The sequence below is a fragment of the Emys orbicularis genome, chromosome 4, assembly GCF_028017835.1.
Source record: "Emys orbicularis isolate rEmyOrb1 chromosome 4, rEmyOrb1.hap1, whole genome shotgun sequence".
In the NCBI taxonomy this organism is placed as follows: domain Eukaryota; kingdom Metazoa; phylum Chordata; order Testudines; family Emydidae; genus Emys; species Emys orbicularis.
The window spans coordinates 7693911-7713487 of record NC_088686.1 but is presented as its reverse complement, the minus strand read 5'-3'; the positions used below and the strand labels follow the sequence as shown (position 1 = coordinate 7713487).

The window sequence follows — 19577 nt, the reverse complement described above, 5'->3', positions numbered from 1 at the left end:
TTTTAATACGATCGGTCTTTCCAAAAACACCTAAGAGTACACATCATGCTAACAAACTTCTTTTAATACCCTGTACCTAAATACCATCTAGCTTTCCTTTACCTAGCCGCTCCTTTATGTCTGCATCGAGCTCAGCCTCATGTGTACCTTCATTAGCATATCACATTGATTTGAAAGTTTCTCTGCCATTTTCTTGGGCCCAAGCAATCTGTCCTGGCTGTAGTAGTGTTCGTAACTTAAGCTGAAACTAAGATACATACGTCAGCTCGGTTAAAAAACAGCACCAAAACATGCTGTGCTCTGGATGTGTTGGTCACTTTCTTCAGCATTTTGCCAGCAAATGTATATGCAAATTTTCCTCAATATGAATTTGAATTACATAAATATTGCTATACTAAAAATAGCTCCTGCTCCAGCTGCTGTAATTTGAATGCTTATAATTCTGAAATGACGAACAGTTGCAACTGGATAGTTGTTTGTAGAACTACTTTTTATGCCCTCCTCTGAGAAATAATGCCTTGGGGGGTGGGGTGAAACTTGAGGACTTTCACAGTGTTCCTTGAGGACTTTCACAGTAGCTGGGGATGCTTCCTGTTTGCAAGATAACTCTGTTCTTGGCTAAATAACTGTACCCTGGAACCACCGTGACTTTTAGGACTTCCTAACCATGAAGCACCTTTATGTTGGGTCTGTTTTCTGTTGGTTTTTGTTGTTGTTGTGCTTTTTTTAATATTGAAGTGTTCTCACACCTTCATGCTAAGATGGGACTGCCCATCTGTCTGTGGATAGCCACAACAAACATGGCCACCTCAGCTTCTGATCCCACCCAGTTCAACCTTGGTCTCCTCCCACTTGGAGGTAGACAGTGCCCATACCACCACTAAAGATCCATACATGGTGCTCAGAACAGCTGGGCAGATGTTGCGGCTCGGGCTGGAGTTTGAGCTCTGCAGCCTCGGGAGGGGGGGTGGCCTTCAGAGGCCAAGCCGCAGTGTCTACACTGCTGTTTTTAGTGCTGTAGCACAAGTCCTGGAGGGCTGAGTCTGTAGCCCTGGGCTCTGAGACCTGCACTGTACGGTGTAGAAATAACGGTGCACCAGTGATTATGCAAATCAGAAGCCTAAGACAGTTGGAGTGCTGGGAATCCTATAAATGAGAAATGTACAGTTATGGGTCAGTACTTTTCCAGCATTCCCTGGGTTTTGATTGGCTGAGACCATTCCACTTCAGGATAATTAAATGCAGGGAAGGAAGGGGGGTATTGCAAAATCACCTCACAACAATAAGGCTTTGTTCTAAGCAGTGTGCTGCACCAGCAGTGCAGTTGAGGTGCACAGATCATGGCGTATCGTCTCTCACTCATTCCTTACTGCTTTGGAATCGGAAATCAGGCTAGAAAGAAGCATTGGTCTGTCCCTGCCCTTAAGTAAAGTTTGCGGAACATCATTTTCCCTTGCAGTCTGGAGATAGAAATGTCCAGTCCCCTTAGACTCATTGGCCAGCTGGGTTTAGGCATAATACATGTTAGAAAGTCAGGCCTTTCCATTCCAAGCACAATCTCACCGTCCTTTTCACAAATAGCACAAGTGTCAAGTTCTGTTTTCAGAGGTGGTTCTTCTGGGGCTAGGTCTACACTACCCGCCTGAATCGGCGAGTAGAAATCGATCTCTTGGGGATCGACTTATCGCGTCTCGTCAGGACGCGACAATCGATCCCCGAATCGACGCGCTTACTCCACCAGCGGAGGTGGGAGTAAGCGCCGTCGACTGGGAGCCGCGGCAGTCGATTTTGCCGCCGTCCTCACAACAGGGTAAGTCGGATCTGATACGTCGAATTCAGCTACGCGAATAGCTGAATTCGCGTATCTTAAATCGACCCCCCCCCTGTAGTGTAGATGTAGCCTGTGTCTTCAAAAGCCTTTTGTTTGCTAACAGGAGTTGTGCAAAGCATTTAGAAAAACCAAAACAGACGCTGGATTCTGCTGGGATTTAAGGAGTCGGGGAGTAGATCTAGCAATAGCGGCATTGTTACCAAGCTGTTTCTCACCTTCCCTGAAACCTTTTTAGGGAGGCCTGTATCTAGAGATGTTTCTGCCTTTGAGAAATAAGACTGCAGCATGGCAAGAGCATTTTCGGTGGGGGCTGTGGAGGGGGGCAGGAGAAAATAAATGGGCTAGTAAGCAGCCCCAAATGTTAGCATTTCCGAGAAAGCTGTGGGGTAGAGATTGCTCGGTGTTAGTCCAGCTTTAATAGCAGTGATAAGGTTTGCTTTTGTTCTCTGGGCTCTTAATCAGTCTATCTGCGCCCTTCATCACACAACTTTCATGTGCGAGCTCCCAGCTGCAGCAAATCTTGTTCAAACGTGCGCACAGATTTTGTTCCCCAGAGCTGCAATATATATGGATGGCGTGTAAGTCTGGAAAAATCAAAGCGTTCCCAGTCCTGTGTATTTTATAATTCATTGCATAGCTAACTTGCAGAATATTTTCCCTCTAACAAGCTTGAAGATGGCATCCATATCTAAAGGAATACTATCCAAGATGACACGGGGGGTGGGGGGGGGTGTTATAAAGCCCCTATAACTTTCTTAGAGCCCTATGTGGGTTGTTTTTTGGGGTTTTTTTCCCAATAATTGAATGGCTTTTCTGGTCTTTATTGCTGTTGCAGTCTTGTATTTATTTTGTACCAGAGCTCTCTTCAAATAAAATTTTAAAAAGCTACTGCCTTCACCGCTGCCTCAGTGCATTACAAATGGCCAAAAAGCCTTGTGGGACTTTTAAATACAAAAGTTAACAAACCGAGCAAAACGAAGCATTCCCTTAATTGAATCCCTGGTTAATTTGATCCTCCATTTAATTTGACCAAATTCCAGACATTGAATGACTTATGCTAAAAATAGCACAACTTCCCTCTTTTCAACGGTGCTGGGAAATTCACTGCCAAGTCTAGAAGGTTCCCATAAGGGAAGCTTGAAATTTTGGTTGTGAGAAGAGCTAAGAGACTCGCCTCCCCAAAATTACAGACAACTAAAAGGGGTTGCAGTTGACATTAGCTCTATAATGCACCGTGCAAGCTATGACATGTACCCTGCTTGTCATGTAGGTAAGATTGGTTGCTTATTTCAATCAAAACATCAGTGCCTTCTGGGGATGGCCCACTCCTCAAGTGCTCATTTCCCCCCACTTGCGGGGTTGCTTTCAGACTTTTAGATTAAAAGTACCGCATCCATTGAAAGGGAGGGTTGCACAGGTCCTGAGGGTGGGACTCTGAAGAGCATGGAGCAGTGCATGTGTAACAGAGTACGTAATTAGGCATGCAGTAATCTTCATTACTGGTGATGGGCAAGAAGGAAATGGCTTGTCATCACTTTCACATCCCAGGCTGAGTTTGGAAGGCTGACGTTGAAACCTATCTACTTGCAAACTGAGCGAATTCGGTCTGGAAGTCAGTGAGGGACAGTAAACAGAGCTCAAGACGATGCCATTTTGTAGTATCACTTTTCAGAGTACAGCCAGTTCTGTCTGATGGTGTATTAAGACCGTTACTGGTAACAAGCTGGTGATGTCTGATATGGTGGAGGAATGGGAACTGCTCGCAAGAGGTGGCACATGATGGCATATATCACATTGGTAGATGTGCAGGTGAACGAGCCCCTGATGGTATGGCTGATGTGATTAGGCCCTATGATGATGTCACTTGAATAGATATGTGGACAGAGTTGGCATCGGGCTTTGTTACAAGGATAGGTTCCTGGGTCAGTGTTTTTGTTCAGTGATGTGTGGTTGCTGGTGAGTATTTGCTTTAGGTTGGGGGGTTGTCTGTAAGCGAGGACAGGTCTGTCTCCCAAGATCTGTGAGAGTAAAGGATCATCTTTCAGGATAGGTTGTAGATCTCTGATGATGCGCTGGAGAGGTTTTAGTTGGGGGCTGAAGGTGACAGCTAGTGGTGTTCTGTTATTTTCTTTGTTGGCCCTGTCTTGTAGGAGGTGACTTCTGGGTACTCGTCTGGCTCTGTCAATCTGTTTTTTCACTTCAGCAGGTGGGTATTGTAGTTTTAAGAATGCTTGATAGAGACAAGCACCTACAAGATCTTTATCTGAGGGATTGGAGCAAATGCGGTTATATCTTAGAGCTTGGCTGTAGACAACGGATAGTGTGGTGTGTCCTGGATGGAAGCTGGAGGCATGTAGGTAAGTGTAGCGGTCAGTAGGTTTCCGGTATAGGGTGGTATTTATGTGACCATCGCTTATTAGCACAGTAGTGTCCAGGAAATGGACCGCTTGTGTGGATTGATCTAGGCTGAGGCTGAGCCTAACATCAGGCTTGTCTGGTTATGTGGACTCTCTCCTCACACCCTACGCTACCAGCACTCCTAGCTATCTTCGAGACACCACTGACTTCCTGAGGAAACTACAATCCATCGGTGATCTTCCAGAAAACACCATCCTGGCCATGTTTCTCTAGGCCAGGAGTTTCTCTAGGCCATGTCCACTGGCTCCCTGGACGCCTTTGAGGAAAAGTGGGCGCTATCTGGGATATTCTGCTCAGTGTCCTCCTCTGGATCCTAGATTTTGGACCTGTGACCCTCACTCCTGTCCCTGTTTGTTTTATTAGTTGTCCACTGTAATCATTTAACACCTGGGTCTGGTGGCTCCTCTCCTTAGGCTAAGGCAGTGGTTCCCAAACTGGGGTTTGTGAACCCTTGGGGGTTCATGAAATGTTACAGGGGGTTCTCGGGAAAAAATTCCCTAATGGCAGAAAGAGCTGTCCCTGGGGACCCCGGGCCAGCAGCCCGGAGCCCCTGGACTTCCAAGAGCTAAGCAGATCAAAGCAAGCATATCTATCACACTGAGAAGATTTAAACTTCAAGAGTCCTTATAAGAAATGGAAAAGGGGGTGGATATTTTTTGCTGTTTTTAAAATTAAATAGGCAGCTAGTATTGTTTTTAAAATTATTATGAAGAACAAGATTAAGCTTTGTTGTAACGTGCGTTGTTTGCCTGGACTCCTCAAGACCTCAATGCTTGTGTAGGAGGAACTCTTTGAGTTGGCTTCTTAAATACCTTCATTCTTTCACATCTGATACTCCTTGATGAAACATAGGAGCCTTGTCTTATAACAGGCTTATTCAAAGTGATACAAGCTACGAAAGTGAGATCTTGCCGTTTTCATAATGTAATAAAAATACTGTAATGATAAATAATAAATAATAATAAATAGTGTGTAATAAACATATCCTAAAACAAATTTTATATTTCCAAGATCACTGCTTTTATAATTTATACTCGGGTAAAGGAGAAAATCCCTGGAAATATTCATTTTTAGGAGGGGGTTCGTGAGACTTAACATTTTAGTGAAAGGGGTTCACAGGTTATTAAAGTTTGGGAAACACTGGGCTAAGGAGAGGGCCCTTTAGGTGTGGACGGGCCCATCCCCAGTGATTCAATAGGTGTGGTCTTGCAGCCTGGTTTTCAGAGTGAGAGCAGTCAATGTAGATTGATAAATGGACTGTAATGTATGGCTTGGAACAAAAGCCATAATCTTCAGTACCAACTGCATAGCTGGCATACGTTGGCACCTCTAGGGCTCTCTACTTTTTGCAATGCTTATTCAGGGTCTTTTTCTAAATGGCTGTTTAGCATTTGCATCTCTGGGGCATTTTTGGTTTGGTTTTAGTTGCCTCTGCTCTCCAGGTGAGAGACCCCCCTACAAAAACAGCGTTCTCAAAACCACTCTCCAAGATGCTGAGGAAATCTGCCTGCAGAATTAGGGCTGCGAAGTGAGGCATTCTTTGGAGACCGTCTAGAGCATGTGCAAATATTCATGGGAATGGGCACCACCTAGAGATGTCCCAGACTCAGTACTATGGACAATATAATTACAAGAGGAGCTGCTCTTTGAATTGCCACAAGTATGAAGGAATAGCTTGTTCTTTATAGTTGTACGATGATGCATCTTGCTGGGACTAAATGCTGACTGCTTCTTCGGGAATGATGCTGCCAATGCTCTATCTTTGTTTTTGTTTTGTTTTTAATTCAATAGATTCTTCACCTGAAGCCCAGCCCAAATACATCAAAGGCGGGAAACGCTATGGCAGGCGGTCTCTGCCGGAGTTTCAGGAATCCGTGGAAGAGTTTGCCGAGGTGACTGTGATTGAGCCTCTCAATGAAGCAGCCCGGAGTTCACACATCGCTTCCAATGACTGCGATGAGGTAAAGTGCCCGGAAAGTGACTATCCACGGGACCTACGTCGCATTGATGGGATGTGTGAGGGGGAAAAGGGAGGTTTTGGACATGACCCTGGCTGTCTTCTGACTCCCTTCCTTTTAAGGGTACACAGTTCAGTTTCTTACTGTTGTATTGGTTTCACTGCTCTCATGCCAGAACTAAACGTTTAAACTCCATCAGGGACAGAGTGTTCAAGCCATGGGGTGCCATCTGAGCTTGTGTATGTGAACATCAGGTATAGATGAACGCTCATTGCCTCAGTATTTAAATCCAGCTACTTGTCTTTTGATTTCTGTTCCTCCCACTCCTCTTACACTGGCACAAATTTAAATCTGTGCAAAAATGTGCTGACGTAGACAATACAAGGCAGAGCAATGTCTAGCATTAGGGAAGAAAGGGGACATCATAAACAGTTAAATGCGCTTCTCGTAGCATGCTTTTTAAGGTTCCCTTTTGGGGAAAAAGACCTCTTCGCGGCATCTTTATGAGCATTTGGTTCTTATTTTAATGCTGAGTTAATATGTTGATTCACTAGTGAGCAGGTGAAAAGTCCAGGGACGCTGGAGAAATCCAACTGGATTAGCATCAATGCCTGCAATGCAAATGTTTGCCAACGATTTTAGCCCCATTGTGTACGTCAGTCCCTACAGCGCTGTGTGCTCCCAGAGCAAGTTAGTGTTCTGCTACCAGGAGTGTTTTGTGATCAGGCTTCTCCTTAAGTGTTGCTTTTTCCACAGTGCCCAAATTGTATTCTCACCCTCTCTCGTGCCAAGGTTGTGGTCAGCTGTAATGAATGCTCCTTACCGTCCACCCGCCTCTCTGCCCTAGTCCATCCTTCCTCTTCATGAAGAACTTTTGAATAGAATTGACCACTTGCAGGCCACACTGCAAGCGCTATAGGCGACTTGAGCTTGCTCGGTGTAATAGGAAGGATGGCTTCCAGTCACACACACTCCAAAGAGCTGTATGGCCCATTCTGCAGATTTGCGGAGGAGCCCAGCTCTTGCACGAGCTCTGGAGCAGTCTGTCAGGATCCCAACATGGGTCAGAGCAGGGCCACACCTGAGGCTGGGAGAAGCAGAGAAGTTGGTAGTCGGGTTCCAGGGTCGATACCAAGGTTCAGTGTCCGAGTCCGGTTTCAGGGTCTGAGTCAGGAAGCAAAGTCCAAATCCAGCTGAGTGCAAAGCCAGGAATTCAGGAGTAAGGAGCAGGAACGGTAGTGGCAGCTAGAGAAGATCCATGCTGTTGCCTAGGTTTATAAAGGGCAGGCAGCCAATCAAGAGCCATTAGGCTGCTGTCTGTCAAACCCTGAAGGCGGAACTTCCTATGGTCAGCGTCCACAACGGGTCATGGGAAGTGGAGCATGAGCTGGTTACAGCTGCCGTTGGGAGATGTCAGCTGCCTGGTCGCTCTGCAGGCCTGGGTTCTAGACCTGAGGGGTGTTACACTATCAGAAGATGCTAGGATAGGCCTGGGATTTCAGAAAACCATCTAGGCTCCTTGGGCCCAGGAGGTATGCTACCACATGGCTGGTGCTACCAGCTACACCCAGCTCTCCATGTGTACGCACAGACACTGTAATCCACTGTCAAAGAAAAGCTCTGGTCTGGAGCCTCAGCTGAATAATACGTCTGTGACCTACCTGCCCAATTCAAGCATTGTTCCTTTAACCCCAACACCGCAGGATAAGATTGCAAACTTTATGCTGCCCAAGCAGCTGAAATATAAGGTCCATTCAGAAATATAATAGTAATAACTAGGTCTTATATAAGTGCTTTTCATCCATCGATCTCAGTGCTTTACAAAGGAGGTCACAAACAGGTCCCTTTTCTATTTTTCGTGAAGAGAAATGGTTTCTCAAGTCGTCTTATTTGGGCTTCAGTTGAGTAAAGTCTGGGGGGAAACCGCAGTAGCTGGGATCAAAGCTTTGTTGAATCTATAGCTTCCCACAGCATAGTTCTTTCCAAACTTCCCTCTCTTGCTGTACCCTGCACATCGGCCGGGGAGAATGTGGTACAAGGCCAGATTGTGCATAATAGTTGATCAAAGTGGGCAGCAGGGCAGAGCTAATTTGAACTGAATGTAGCATCTCCAGAGTCCTTGTCATAATTATACGTTGTTTGGAAATAGGCTATTGTGTGTGTAGCATAATTTAGGTTTAAAAGGATTAGATTTTTACTGGTAAATGTCAGTGAATGTTGATTTCACTGTACACACAAAAACCGTTGAAAATATTTCCATAGATGATGATCAAAACTAACAGGCGAAGTAAGAAAAATGTGGCTTGGGAATTTATCAAAATCCATTGATTTAGTCTTGAATTAGGCTTGTTACAAATGGACTATAGAATGAATAGTAAACACGGGTCTGATTTATTGAAGGATATCTACTTTGTATATTTTGACATGTGATGTTGACCGTTTGTGTTCAAACAGTTTTTTTTAAAGCTTTAATTTTTTAAATCTCTGCATCTACTGTCATTAAATAATTGTCTGAAACCACTATAATTTCCTGCAGCTGTGAAGATTTAAATAGATAAAAATCTGAAAAAATGCTTAAAAAAACCCATTGATATGATCGGTAAGAATTATATTAAAAAAATATAATAATCTGCCATCCCTAAACCGAATACAGAGCCTGGGGCTGAGGCTTACAGTGCAAAACTGTCACTTCAAACTGGGGCCAAGCATAAAAACCATGTCCGACTGCAGAATTATTGCCTCCTGGATGCCACTCTCTTTACTCTGGGAGAAAATATTGCTCCGTATTAAGTGTTCTTTGTAAATAAGATGCAGCTTCACTTAGTCTCCGGTCTGAACTTATACGTTTGGCCTGCAGATAATAGTGTAACTCCCGAAGTAAACTGGGGAGCTGTCCAGTCCTACCCAAGATCATGTCTGACGGTGCCACCACTGGACCAGCCTTGTAAGGTGTCTCCTACTCAAAACCCAGAAGAATACGTGATTGTATCTGGTTGATGTAGCATGTTAATAACTGTTCTACACATTAGATCATGCTGACTAAATACCAGAATACCTCCCTCTGGCCTCTTTGTGCTCCTGAATAAAGTAAGGGCCAGTAATTAAGCTATGGCTATAACTCTGGCTTCATGTCTAACGAAGTGTGTTGTGAGCAGAAGAGACACGTCTTCTGCCGTCAATTCAGTTCATCCGTGAAAACTCAGTAGCAACTACAGTACTAGCTAATATAGACGATGAATAACTGGGCTAGCTGTCTGATGCTAGAGTATTAATCCATGTATTGTGGTACAAACCGAGATTAAGGAAATCTGGCCTTCTTACTCTGCTCCTTTGCAGTGGCGTTTTACAGAACTGCCATAACTGGAGGGTGGCGAGTCTTTGCTTGCAGAAAACTTTGTTCCTTCATTATATGCATTTGTTAGATAATACAACAGGGATTTTCCTGGCATTCCCATCCTCTTATCTTCTCTGTTTGTGCTTGGTGATTTCCATTGCACTGCCATAATCTGCAACACCTAAATGACACATGCTTTGAGAAGAGACACTTCATAAATATTCTTGAGGTTCTGAAAGCTGCTTTCCTCTCCCAGCCCCTGCATCTCCAGTTGTCAGCCTGGGAATGTTCTGTTCCAGAGATGCATGATTGTATCAAGCTTTATTTATAGTAGATCTAGTCATGTGCTCACCTAAAGATCTCAACTCCTGTTTTGCTTGTGTTCTGTAAGATCAGGGCATAGAATCATAGAATATTAGGGTTGGAAGGGACCTCAGGAGGTCATCTAGTCCAACCCCCTGCTCAAAGCAGGACCAATCCCCAACTATTTTTTTTGCCCCAGATCCCTAAATGACCCCCTCAAGGATTGAACTCACAACCCTGGGTTTAGCAGGCCAATGCTCAAGCCACTGAGCTATCCCTTTTCTCCCCCCCATCTCAAACTCCACCATGGTACTGCTGGATGAAACTTGTGCATCTCATCGTGTGAGCACTGAGACCCTTCCACCACCCCAAGCCACAGAATGTGCAAGGGAGGAGAAATAGTGTAAGCTTGGTAGGGTGTATTAGCATATGGCCACAACAGCACGTCGCTGATGCTGGATCCCTGCCACTGTGCTGTGTGTTTGCCAAATACTGTCAATCCGATAGTGAATGTTCAGTAGCACTCAGTGGAAATTGTCCAGTGAGGGAGAAGAAGCATTTGTTTTTGTTTCCCTTCCCCCGGGTTTGCTTATGATGCCTCCTTGGAGGGCTGTGAGTGCTGAGGGGCGCCAGCCGCACTGCACTAAGTGGTGGATAATATCCATGAGCTTTGGTACTGCACTGCAAGTATTGCTAGCTGTCAGATCGGAGTGGATGCACAGACCTTGCCCTAGAGGGGAAGCGGAATTCTTTCCCCAGTGTGCTCTAGCTGGCCACACACACACACGCTGACGGAACGTTGAAATACGGAATTGCAGGCAGCTGTTAGTAGAGCGAGTGTACACGTAGCAATACTACGGTGCCGTGAAAACCTGATTATCTGTAGGGGAGAACGAAATGTGTCGCTTTAAAATATACTTTAAAAAAACACCCCCACCCAGACCAGAACTTTAAAAGACCAAGCTCCTGGCTAGTGCGCCTGCTTGCCAACGATTCCACATGGCTCTACGATCCTTTGCTTTCCAATCTCGCCTTCCTCGCAGTAATTCGACTGTGCACTTGGAAGAGAGCTGGCTTCTGCGGTGATATGTGCACTAATGTGTTTGCTTACCACCGTGGAGAGACTAATCCATCTCCTCTGGTGCAGGCCACGTGGACTGCACTGACCTCGAAATCAATGTTAATATACCTCCTCGGGATGTGCACCAGCTAGGAAAACTCAGCGTAATTGTATTCCTTTCTGTTAGCTGTAAAGTGGGTGTAAAAGGCTGGTAAATTAACAAGGTCAGTCCATTAACTAAGTAGCCATACTTGTTCTTCTGTCTGCATGAAACATCCTAATGAAGGTGTGTTTGTGCTGCTTTCTTTCAGGAGGGATACTAAGGACTTAATCCCTCGTGAGGTTTGCTCAACACTTGGATAAGTTTCTCGGTGCCTTCCTTCTACCTTTCTGTAATCCCTCAGTAGGGTGTCTGAAAACAAGTGGGGCCAGCTGATATGTACTGAAGCCCTAAAACTTATGTGTATCTTCAGCCTCCCAGACTGCAGCGGGAACTTCTGGGCTCTGCAGGGGAGCAAAAGACACTACAGATTTGGTTAGGAATGACCCCCCTGAAGATGACATTCAGCATTTTTAAAGCCACTTCTCAGAAGCGTGGCTAGTGGGACTAAATCCTTGCAAGCAAGTCCTTGGCCAGTGTTTCTGTTGCATGTCTTTAAGCTTGTAGCTGTCTTCATTATGAGTGACTAGCCCAAGCACAGCGTGATCCACAAGGATCTGACAAAGTGGGGCAGTGGCTTCATTGGGATGTTTCTTTGAACCAGCCCCTGGGCCAATTAAAAGGGTTCATCTTGTATGTCTGAAGCTGATCACTTCCTCCTTTAGTCTGTCCTCTCTTCCTGCTTGTGCTATGGGGAGGGTTAATCAAATTATTTGCAGAATCTCCATCATTACTCTGCTTAACGTGTCAACTACTTGGGAGATAGGGAATGAGCGCCTTGGCCTGCCCTGTGGACGAGGTGCTAATCGCCGCCTCCGCCATGCAAGCCCTTAGACATGGGCTTTAAAAACTTGTTGCAATCTCAGCTATTCACCTGCTGCCCTCTGACTCTGCCTTTGCTGCTCCAAAGCCCGTGTTGCAGGTATTAACCTCCTGCTAATGCAGCTTTTGAAACCCTGAAGTTGTCGATGCTGGGGGTCGGCCAATAGTCCCCACGTTCATAATTGGTGATTTGCCCAACAGCACGTTGGCTAGAACTGACTCCATTCAGCAGTGAGGAACGAAGAGCGGACAGGTACATCTGTACTTATGGCGTTGTGTAGCGTACAGACACTTCACGCCCGGAGAGCGCGGGTATAAAGAGCAGGGTAGACAGAGAGGCCTGGCTTCGGCAGGTAGATTAGAGAAGAGAACCTTATACACAGCTCACCCAAGCCATTCCTCCTGTGTCTACACTGCAATGTAGCATCCTGCTGATGGTGCCCTTCACTGCGGCCTGTAGCTACATGTAGCTGATTTGGCCTCAGTGATTCATGCATTTGTAACTTCCAGGCTGGCCTGCTGCAGTTCCCGGTTGCTAGCCCAATGCCCTGAGGCTGCACTGCTTACCAGGGACACATCACCCTGGTACACTGCTTCCCCTTCCCCAGCAGAGTCTAGCTCAAGGTCGCTGCATTGACACCCAAAGCCCTGCAAAATGCCTGCCCTAGCTACCTGATCGCCTTTCCTTCCATGAGGGCAGCCTCCCAGGACTGTCTGGTGCCACTGGAAAAAGCTGTTGACAAGCAGGGGAAGACTTGTATCTTAAGGAGATGGAGCTGGACCAAGCCTAACGAACCTGCTGCCAAATAAACGACCCCCATGCTCACTGTGCTCCAAACCAATGGCAAAACCCACTTCCTCTTCATCAGAGCTTCCCTGCAATTACCTCCCCAAACATGCCAGCCGCTTCACCCTTTACACTTGTCAGTAACTGTAAGCTTGGCCCTGCCAACAGGGCTTGAAGAGAGATTTTTGTGTTTACTATCGGTGGAAATTATTTAGATACCATGGTGATGGACAACCTGTATAACACTCTAGCTCCGGGGTTCTCAAACTGGGGGTCGGGACCCCTCAGGAGGTCGTGAGGTTATTCCTGGGGGGGTTGCGAGCTGTCAACCTCCACCCGAAACCCCGCTTTGCCTCCAGCATTTATAATGGTGTTAAATATATAAAAAGTGTTTTTAATATATAAGGGGGGGTCGCACTCAGAGGCTTGCTATGTGAAAGGGGTCACCAGTTCAAAACTTTGAGACCCACTGCTCTAGCTAGAGGTCTTTCTGGCAATCCTCTACTACTGAGATGGCCAAAACCCAAACTTTTTGCCTCCTTCCTTACTGTTCTGTGGAGGGATGGTTATGTCCTAGCCATGTGCCTTATTCCTGAATTTGCATGCTTATCAGATAAAGAAGAGCTTAATCAGAGGAAAAGCCCGAGGAGTATGAACGTATACTTTCCTTTGCTTTTGAATGAAAAGGCAGTAATTGAAACTGGAAAATCTTCCATCCCTGACTTGCGTCACTTGCCAAGATGGCCCACAAAGTTGGGCAGAGAAACCGTGTTGGTGACTTTTTTTCAAAATCTAGGATCCTGAAGTCTTCAAAGTACAAATCTGATAATCCAAAGCATGTTTATCTTTTTAAAACAGGAGCTGTGAGTGGCTATTGTTTGGACTCCCTATTGGTGCTTAGTGGTGGTGCTTTATAATTGAAAGCAGCTGTAAATTGTGTTGCAGTTTAGAGGCTTGCTCAGTTTTGGGGATCTTTGTTCTGGCTGTTTGCATCAATGAGTCGACCCTTCAGCAAACACATGCCATCCCCTCGTCAGTCCTCCTCCCTCCCCCCCCAAAAATCTTATGTTAACATTGGTGCTAAGGATCACTTGAACATGTGCAGGATAGAATAGGCGCAGTGTGAGCCCCTGATCATCATTTTAATTAGCAATATATTCGGACCGAGAACAAAGGTCTGTCTCACTGAAGCAGATGGTAGGGTGGGAGAGGTTGCTACGTTATTATGGAGAGAGGCTGCAGCGAGCAAACGGCACGGGCTGCAGATGCTTACATGGGTTCTGAGCTGGAAGCTAGCGATCATTGAAAACCTGAGCCATCTGCTCTTCAGCCCAGCAAAGCATGTGTCTGTCAAAATAATACATTCCTAAAATCTCTGCCTTCTGCACACCGGCTCAGTAATGTGTGTGACCCACATCCAGCTGTAGAACAATCGCGCCCGCTACAACAATGCCTCGCGTGACATTGAGATGCACGGTCCACAGCACTGATGGAAGTCTCCCTTTGTCTTCCTGAAATAGGCTGGCTGCCTTCTGTGGCAGCCATTTTGGGTGTTGCTTGACCTCTGACCTCTGGTACCCCTGCCTCACAATGAAGCTCTTGTCAAGCATTCAGTCTGGTAACGAGTCCGTGTGCGTAGAGGGTCCTGCCAGGTGATGCTGCAGCAGCCAAGTACAATAGAGCCCCTGATGCTGGGCGGCAGAGGAGAGCGCCTGCAGATAAATCGAATTACCGCAGCAGTCAGGCTAACAGAGCCGTTCGGCCTTCAGTGTCTGCAACAATTGATTATCCGCATAGAGCAGGGACGACAGGTGTTCAGCTCACCATTCAGCCTCTCTGAACTGTCTGGATTTATGAAATTACCTGGTGCTTCTCCAACGAGTGCTTGAAAGTTTTTCAGTGGCTTCAGTTCAGCTCTTACTTTAAAAAATAAGAAATAAAATATTACGCTACTTGTATGTAAACCCTTCACAACCGGGCTCGGAGAGATTTCTCCTCCTCACCCCATCCCGCTTCAAAATCCAGTTCACACTAACAAATCACGCCTCCCACCAAAAGGGAATTCAGGGAGGATGCTGGGAAATACGCTTGAAGGCGGCGTCTATCTCTGGAGCCCTAGAGGCTATTCTTTGGCCGTATATTGTCGACTGCAGGAGTATGCTCCGTTTTCCACTTCCACAGACACAAGTTGTGGCCATTTGCTCCCCCAGCTCCTGCCTTCTGTATATTTTTCTTTCCTTAGAGGTCATTGGAGGTAAACTAGGAATCCAGCCAACCTAATTCTTTAATGCCATTGCTGAGCGGAGCTGGGGAGTAGTATTCATTGAGGCTAAGCGGCACAAATTCAGGCCGTTCGGTCCGTGTTTGAATGCGTTCCTAGTCTGTCAGTATATTTGCCAGAACTGTAAATTTCATACTGTGGGTTGTTTGCAAACTTTTCAGTTTTTTGTGCTGGTGCGATTGTCACATGCTGTGTGTGCGTGCGTGTCGGTGTGTGCATTCAGCGGCAGGCAGGAGGTGTTGGAGGGAGGGGGCGGAGCGGGGCCAGGGAGACAGTGGGAGGGGGCAGGAAGAGGCAGGGCAAGGGTGGGGCCTTGGGGGAAGGGGCAGAGTGGGGCCTCGTGGCGGAGCAGGGGTGGAGCACCCACCCGGACTGAAGAAAGTTGGCACCTGTGCGAGCAGCTCTTGCTCGCTTACGTCAGTGACGTCCCATTGAGGCTATAGAAGCTGCCTTGCTGCCGTTTGACTCTTTACGCACGTTGGAGGATATTCTGGCAGTTCATTCGCCCACACCCATTTTTATTTTCCATGGGGGTCCTTGCTAGGGAAGCATGAATTTCCCTCACCCCAGACTGCTCTGCTGCTGGTTTTCGCTCCTGTACCAATCACGCAGAAAGGCAGTGGTGGGCATGCAAATTGTGTGCTGTTAGGAGCTGGTATCATGCGGTTTACCAGATGATGAAACAGAAGCAAGAAGCCGTGCTAAAAAAGTACAGTGACCTAATCCAGTTTCCATGGTAACATTGTAGATTAATGGCTTTTAGCTGTAATCTGAATGAGACGTATTAAACTTTTATATTGTGATTTTAGAGCCTCTTTGTGTCCTTGGTGACTTTGACTCTAAATCCATCAGTCACATGCGTATGCTTTCATGCGCTTCTTTTTAACTGCCAAAAAGTAACCTCTGCTAATACTGCCATTAGAATGAAAGCTGATATTGCCGGGCTTCATGTGTGCTGAGTACATAAGCAATGAAATGCCCCATCAGTTGATTAGGGGCAGCAATATCTAGGGATGGCTGTGCAGTGCTCGGTAAATCCTTTAAATAATGCATGTGAAATATAGAACTGTGGAAGTAACTTGGCCACGGATACTTGGGTGCTGACTGCCATGTGCTAGGGAATCGTATCAGGATGGCTGCCAGGTGGAGGACAAGCAAACCGCCCAGTGCTCAGACTGCCTCGCCAGCACTTGTTCCTTTTCTGAGGGAGATCGCAATGACACGAGTTCCTAGTTTTGTCCCCCACACTCACCCTACCTCTGGAAAGGGCGTTCCGTAGGGAGCTGGCTGCTGCTGTAGGGACGGCAGAGAGTACATCGGTAACTTGCTTTGTCTTTCGACGTCTTCAGTCAATATTCTAGTTTAGGTAAGGAGGAGCTTGTCGTTGTGGTTTCCTGTCCTACAGCGGCCGCTTGGTGATGGTTTCCTTTCCCAATGTGGGGCAGGTTCGGTGAGTAGAGGCTGACCTGTCCCACCCGTGTTAAACTGTTCTTTACCTTGTCCATTGTAAGCCTCTTTGTTGCATGTTCTGTGAGCAGATGTCCTGATCATACGTGTATGAGGGGCTTTACGGTAGCCCAGCTACTCGCTGGCGATTCACAGCCCCAGGGATATTTGGGATATTTGCCTAGGATTACAGTAACGTGCTCTACAAGAGGCTATCCATTTGGAAGCGAAAGCTAGTGTGTTGTACGACCACCTATTTGCCACGTGGACCTGTATAAAGTCCACTGCCTGCAAATACGTTTTTTCTAGATTTCACCTCACGTCAATGCTCTGCTCTCTCCCCGAACGGTCTCTAACCTGTCACAGCTGGAAGCAATGCCTAGAGTAGGATTTAAAGGTGAGCTAGCACTTCTGAAAGGCTGTTGTGAACAAACCCACGCTGCCTTAATTCAACCAATTTAGCGCATCTTCGAGCCTGGGGGAGCCAGGATTTTAACTTGGTTTGGATAGGGGCGGTATAAAAGGGTGCAGAGGAGCTTTCTTGCTGCTTACCTTGACACTGAAAATCTGCTGCTTGTGCTGTGTGTGGACTTGTTGTAGTGGGAAAGGGGGTTCCGTACCTGGTACTTGGCGGTGTGCAAGATGTAGCTATTTCAGGTACCTGCTGTTGATGAGATCATAGTGTGTAGTTTGCTAGTCGTTCTTGTCTTCTCTGGGTTGTCATATAGCCAGAGCAGAAGAGAGATGGCTGGTGATGTTCCACAATTGGAAAGATAGTCCAAAACCTGGAAGTCTAAGCACATTCCCTTCCTTAAATCTTCCCTTTCACATCCACATGCTCCCCTCACAAAGACAGATGGACTGGTTTGCTTAATGGAGCCCCTTTCAAAATAAATCTTTTTTTCCTTCCTCCTAACTGAACTGGTTTAACCAGACTCTGCTCTAGCCTGGTATCTTCAGATCTGATTTTTGCAATAACTACACTTATTGCAAAAGTGATTTTATTTTGAAATGCCCCTGGCAAATCCTCACCGAAATACCTTGGAACAGATACACTACTAGCAGTGGACTTCATCAAAAAGGTTTGGATTGACAGCTCGGCCCCTGGAGGCTGTGGAGATGAAAGTATTTCGGCATTGTTGGAATTCTGTAGCTCATCTGATGATGACCATAGAGTCCTTTTTATAAGACAACTCCCACCTGTTCATGCTCTCTGTATGTGTGTGTATATATATCTCCTCAATATATGGTTCACTCTATATGCATCCGAAGAAGTGGGTTGTAGCCCACGAAAGCTTATGCTCTAATAAATTTGTTAGTCTCTAAGGTGCCACAAGTACTCCTGTTATTTGTGCTGCCTTTGAATACTAATAACTTGTGGAACCTATTTTTTTCTTAGCGCTGGAAGACTCAGGACAGCGAGGAATATGAAGCAGAAGGTAAGAACAAGCAGAAGCACCTGCTTTTATTCTTGTAAAGTTAAGGAGGGGGAATGGAGGAGAATAAGAAAGTTAAACAATGGCAGTTTCTTGGTAAGAATTTCTGATTCAGACCTAATCTAGTCGTAAGCAGAGCTCTCGGCATCTTGCCCTGGGGAATGTTCATGGGGCAGAGCCCAGGAACCGGCTGCAAGTGTCTGAGGCTAAAAACCACATGGACCAGAGGAGGTTCCTGGCTCACTCTCGCTGGGGATGCGAGATCCCTGTGTGCTGGAACCTGTTCCTCTGAAAGGTTGGAAATATTGGTTTTGTGCTTCCGGGAAGCCGGTGCTTGTTCCTAGAGCTGTGCAGAAGTGCTAGGTTCAGGTGGCTGGAGAGGGGCCTTTAGATGCTCTTGCAGTGGAACATGGCTGATGAGTCTCTACTTTTGTAATGGTGACCAGCTAACACAAACGGCAGGTAGACTGCAGGGCTTCGGTTTTCTGTCGTGGCGTATTGAGATGGAAACCTGCTCCAAGGCTGGGATGAGACGAAAAGACGGGCCCGGGAGAGGCGGCTGCCTGCGCCCCACCCTGGAGGCCAGTGGCCCTGGATCACCTTCAATCCTGCTCCCTCTCCCGAAGGGTTCTCAGCTTCCTGCATCCCAGTCCCCCGGGGGGGAGGGGGCGTTTCCTCTCACTTGCTGCCTTCACCCATTCTCATTCTTCTGTCCCAAGCAGACCTCTCTCCAGTTCTCGTTCATCTCCCTCTTCTCCTGCTTTGTCTTTGCTACCCCATTCTCTTGTTTCTCCTCCTCCCCCCGTAGCAGGTCCCCGTGTTTTGTGATGGCTGGCTGCTCGGGGCTCCCGTGCTGTGAGTTCTGGGGGAGGAGCTGTGTACGAACACACATCAAGCCTTTTGCTGCGTAGCGAAGTTCACTGGGCTACAGCAATGCAGACCCACTGCCATAGATGCTGCTAGTACAGGCCCTTCTCCTGGCTTTCCCCCAGCAGTGGGAATGCTGAGATAGCGTTAGATGGAGTTGCACTCCTTGGCCACTAGATGTCAACATGAGCCACAGAATTAAATGATTTCCTTCTACCTTGGCTAGAGTTTAAATTGTTCCCTTAAGGTTTTGGTGTGTGTGTCTTATCACTTGTACTGCAGTGACCTAACCAAAACATAGGGAGTGATGATCCCAGTCCAAAGAGTAGGAGGAGACATGGAAGTTCAATGCCCAGGGTCATGCAGGAGGTCAGTGGCAGACCCAGGGATGAAACTGGTCTCCTGACCCCCAGGGCAGTACCCTGCCCACTAGAGCACACTGTCTTCACGGACTGTGGAGCACCGCTCGAGAGCAGTGATTGCAGGAGGCTGGTCAGCCACAGAAAGATCCTGAAGACTCTGCTTTGATTTGAGAGATGGCTAAACGTTTCCACTTACTTTGGAAATACCAGTTTCTTCCCCCTGTGTGTGTGTGTGTGTGTAAGAGGGGGAGTTGCAACAAAAAGTCTTCTAACCCTTTCAAGTAACCCTCTAAACGTTAAAAAGCAACAGAGGGTCCTGTGGCACCTTTAAGACTAACAGAAGTATTGGGAGCATAAGCTTTCGTGGGTAAGAACCTCACTTCTTCAGATGCAAGAAGTGAAGAAGATGCATCTGAAGAAGTGAGGTTCTTACCCACGAAAGCTTATGCTCCCAATACTTCTGTTAGTCTTAAAGGTGCCACAGGACCCTCTGTTGCTTTTTACAGATTCAG

At 46.6% G+C, this 19577-nt stretch overlaps 1 protein-coding gene across 2 annotated transcripts in view; it reads left to right on the top strand.

Annotated features, from left to right (window-relative positions):
* The window catches only part of NIN (ninein), a 99554-nt gene that overhangs the window by 22308 nt on the left and 57669 nt on the right, over positions 1-19577 (top strand). For both annotated transcript variants that reach the window (XM_065403007.1, XM_065403008.1), the window contains exons 3-4: positions 6041-6210; positions 17800-17839. In XM_065403007.1, coding sequence (XP_065259079.1) covers positions 6041-6210; positions 17800-17839 — 210 coding nt within the window. The remainder of the gene's footprint in view (positions 1-6040; positions 6211-17799; positions 17840-19577) is intronic.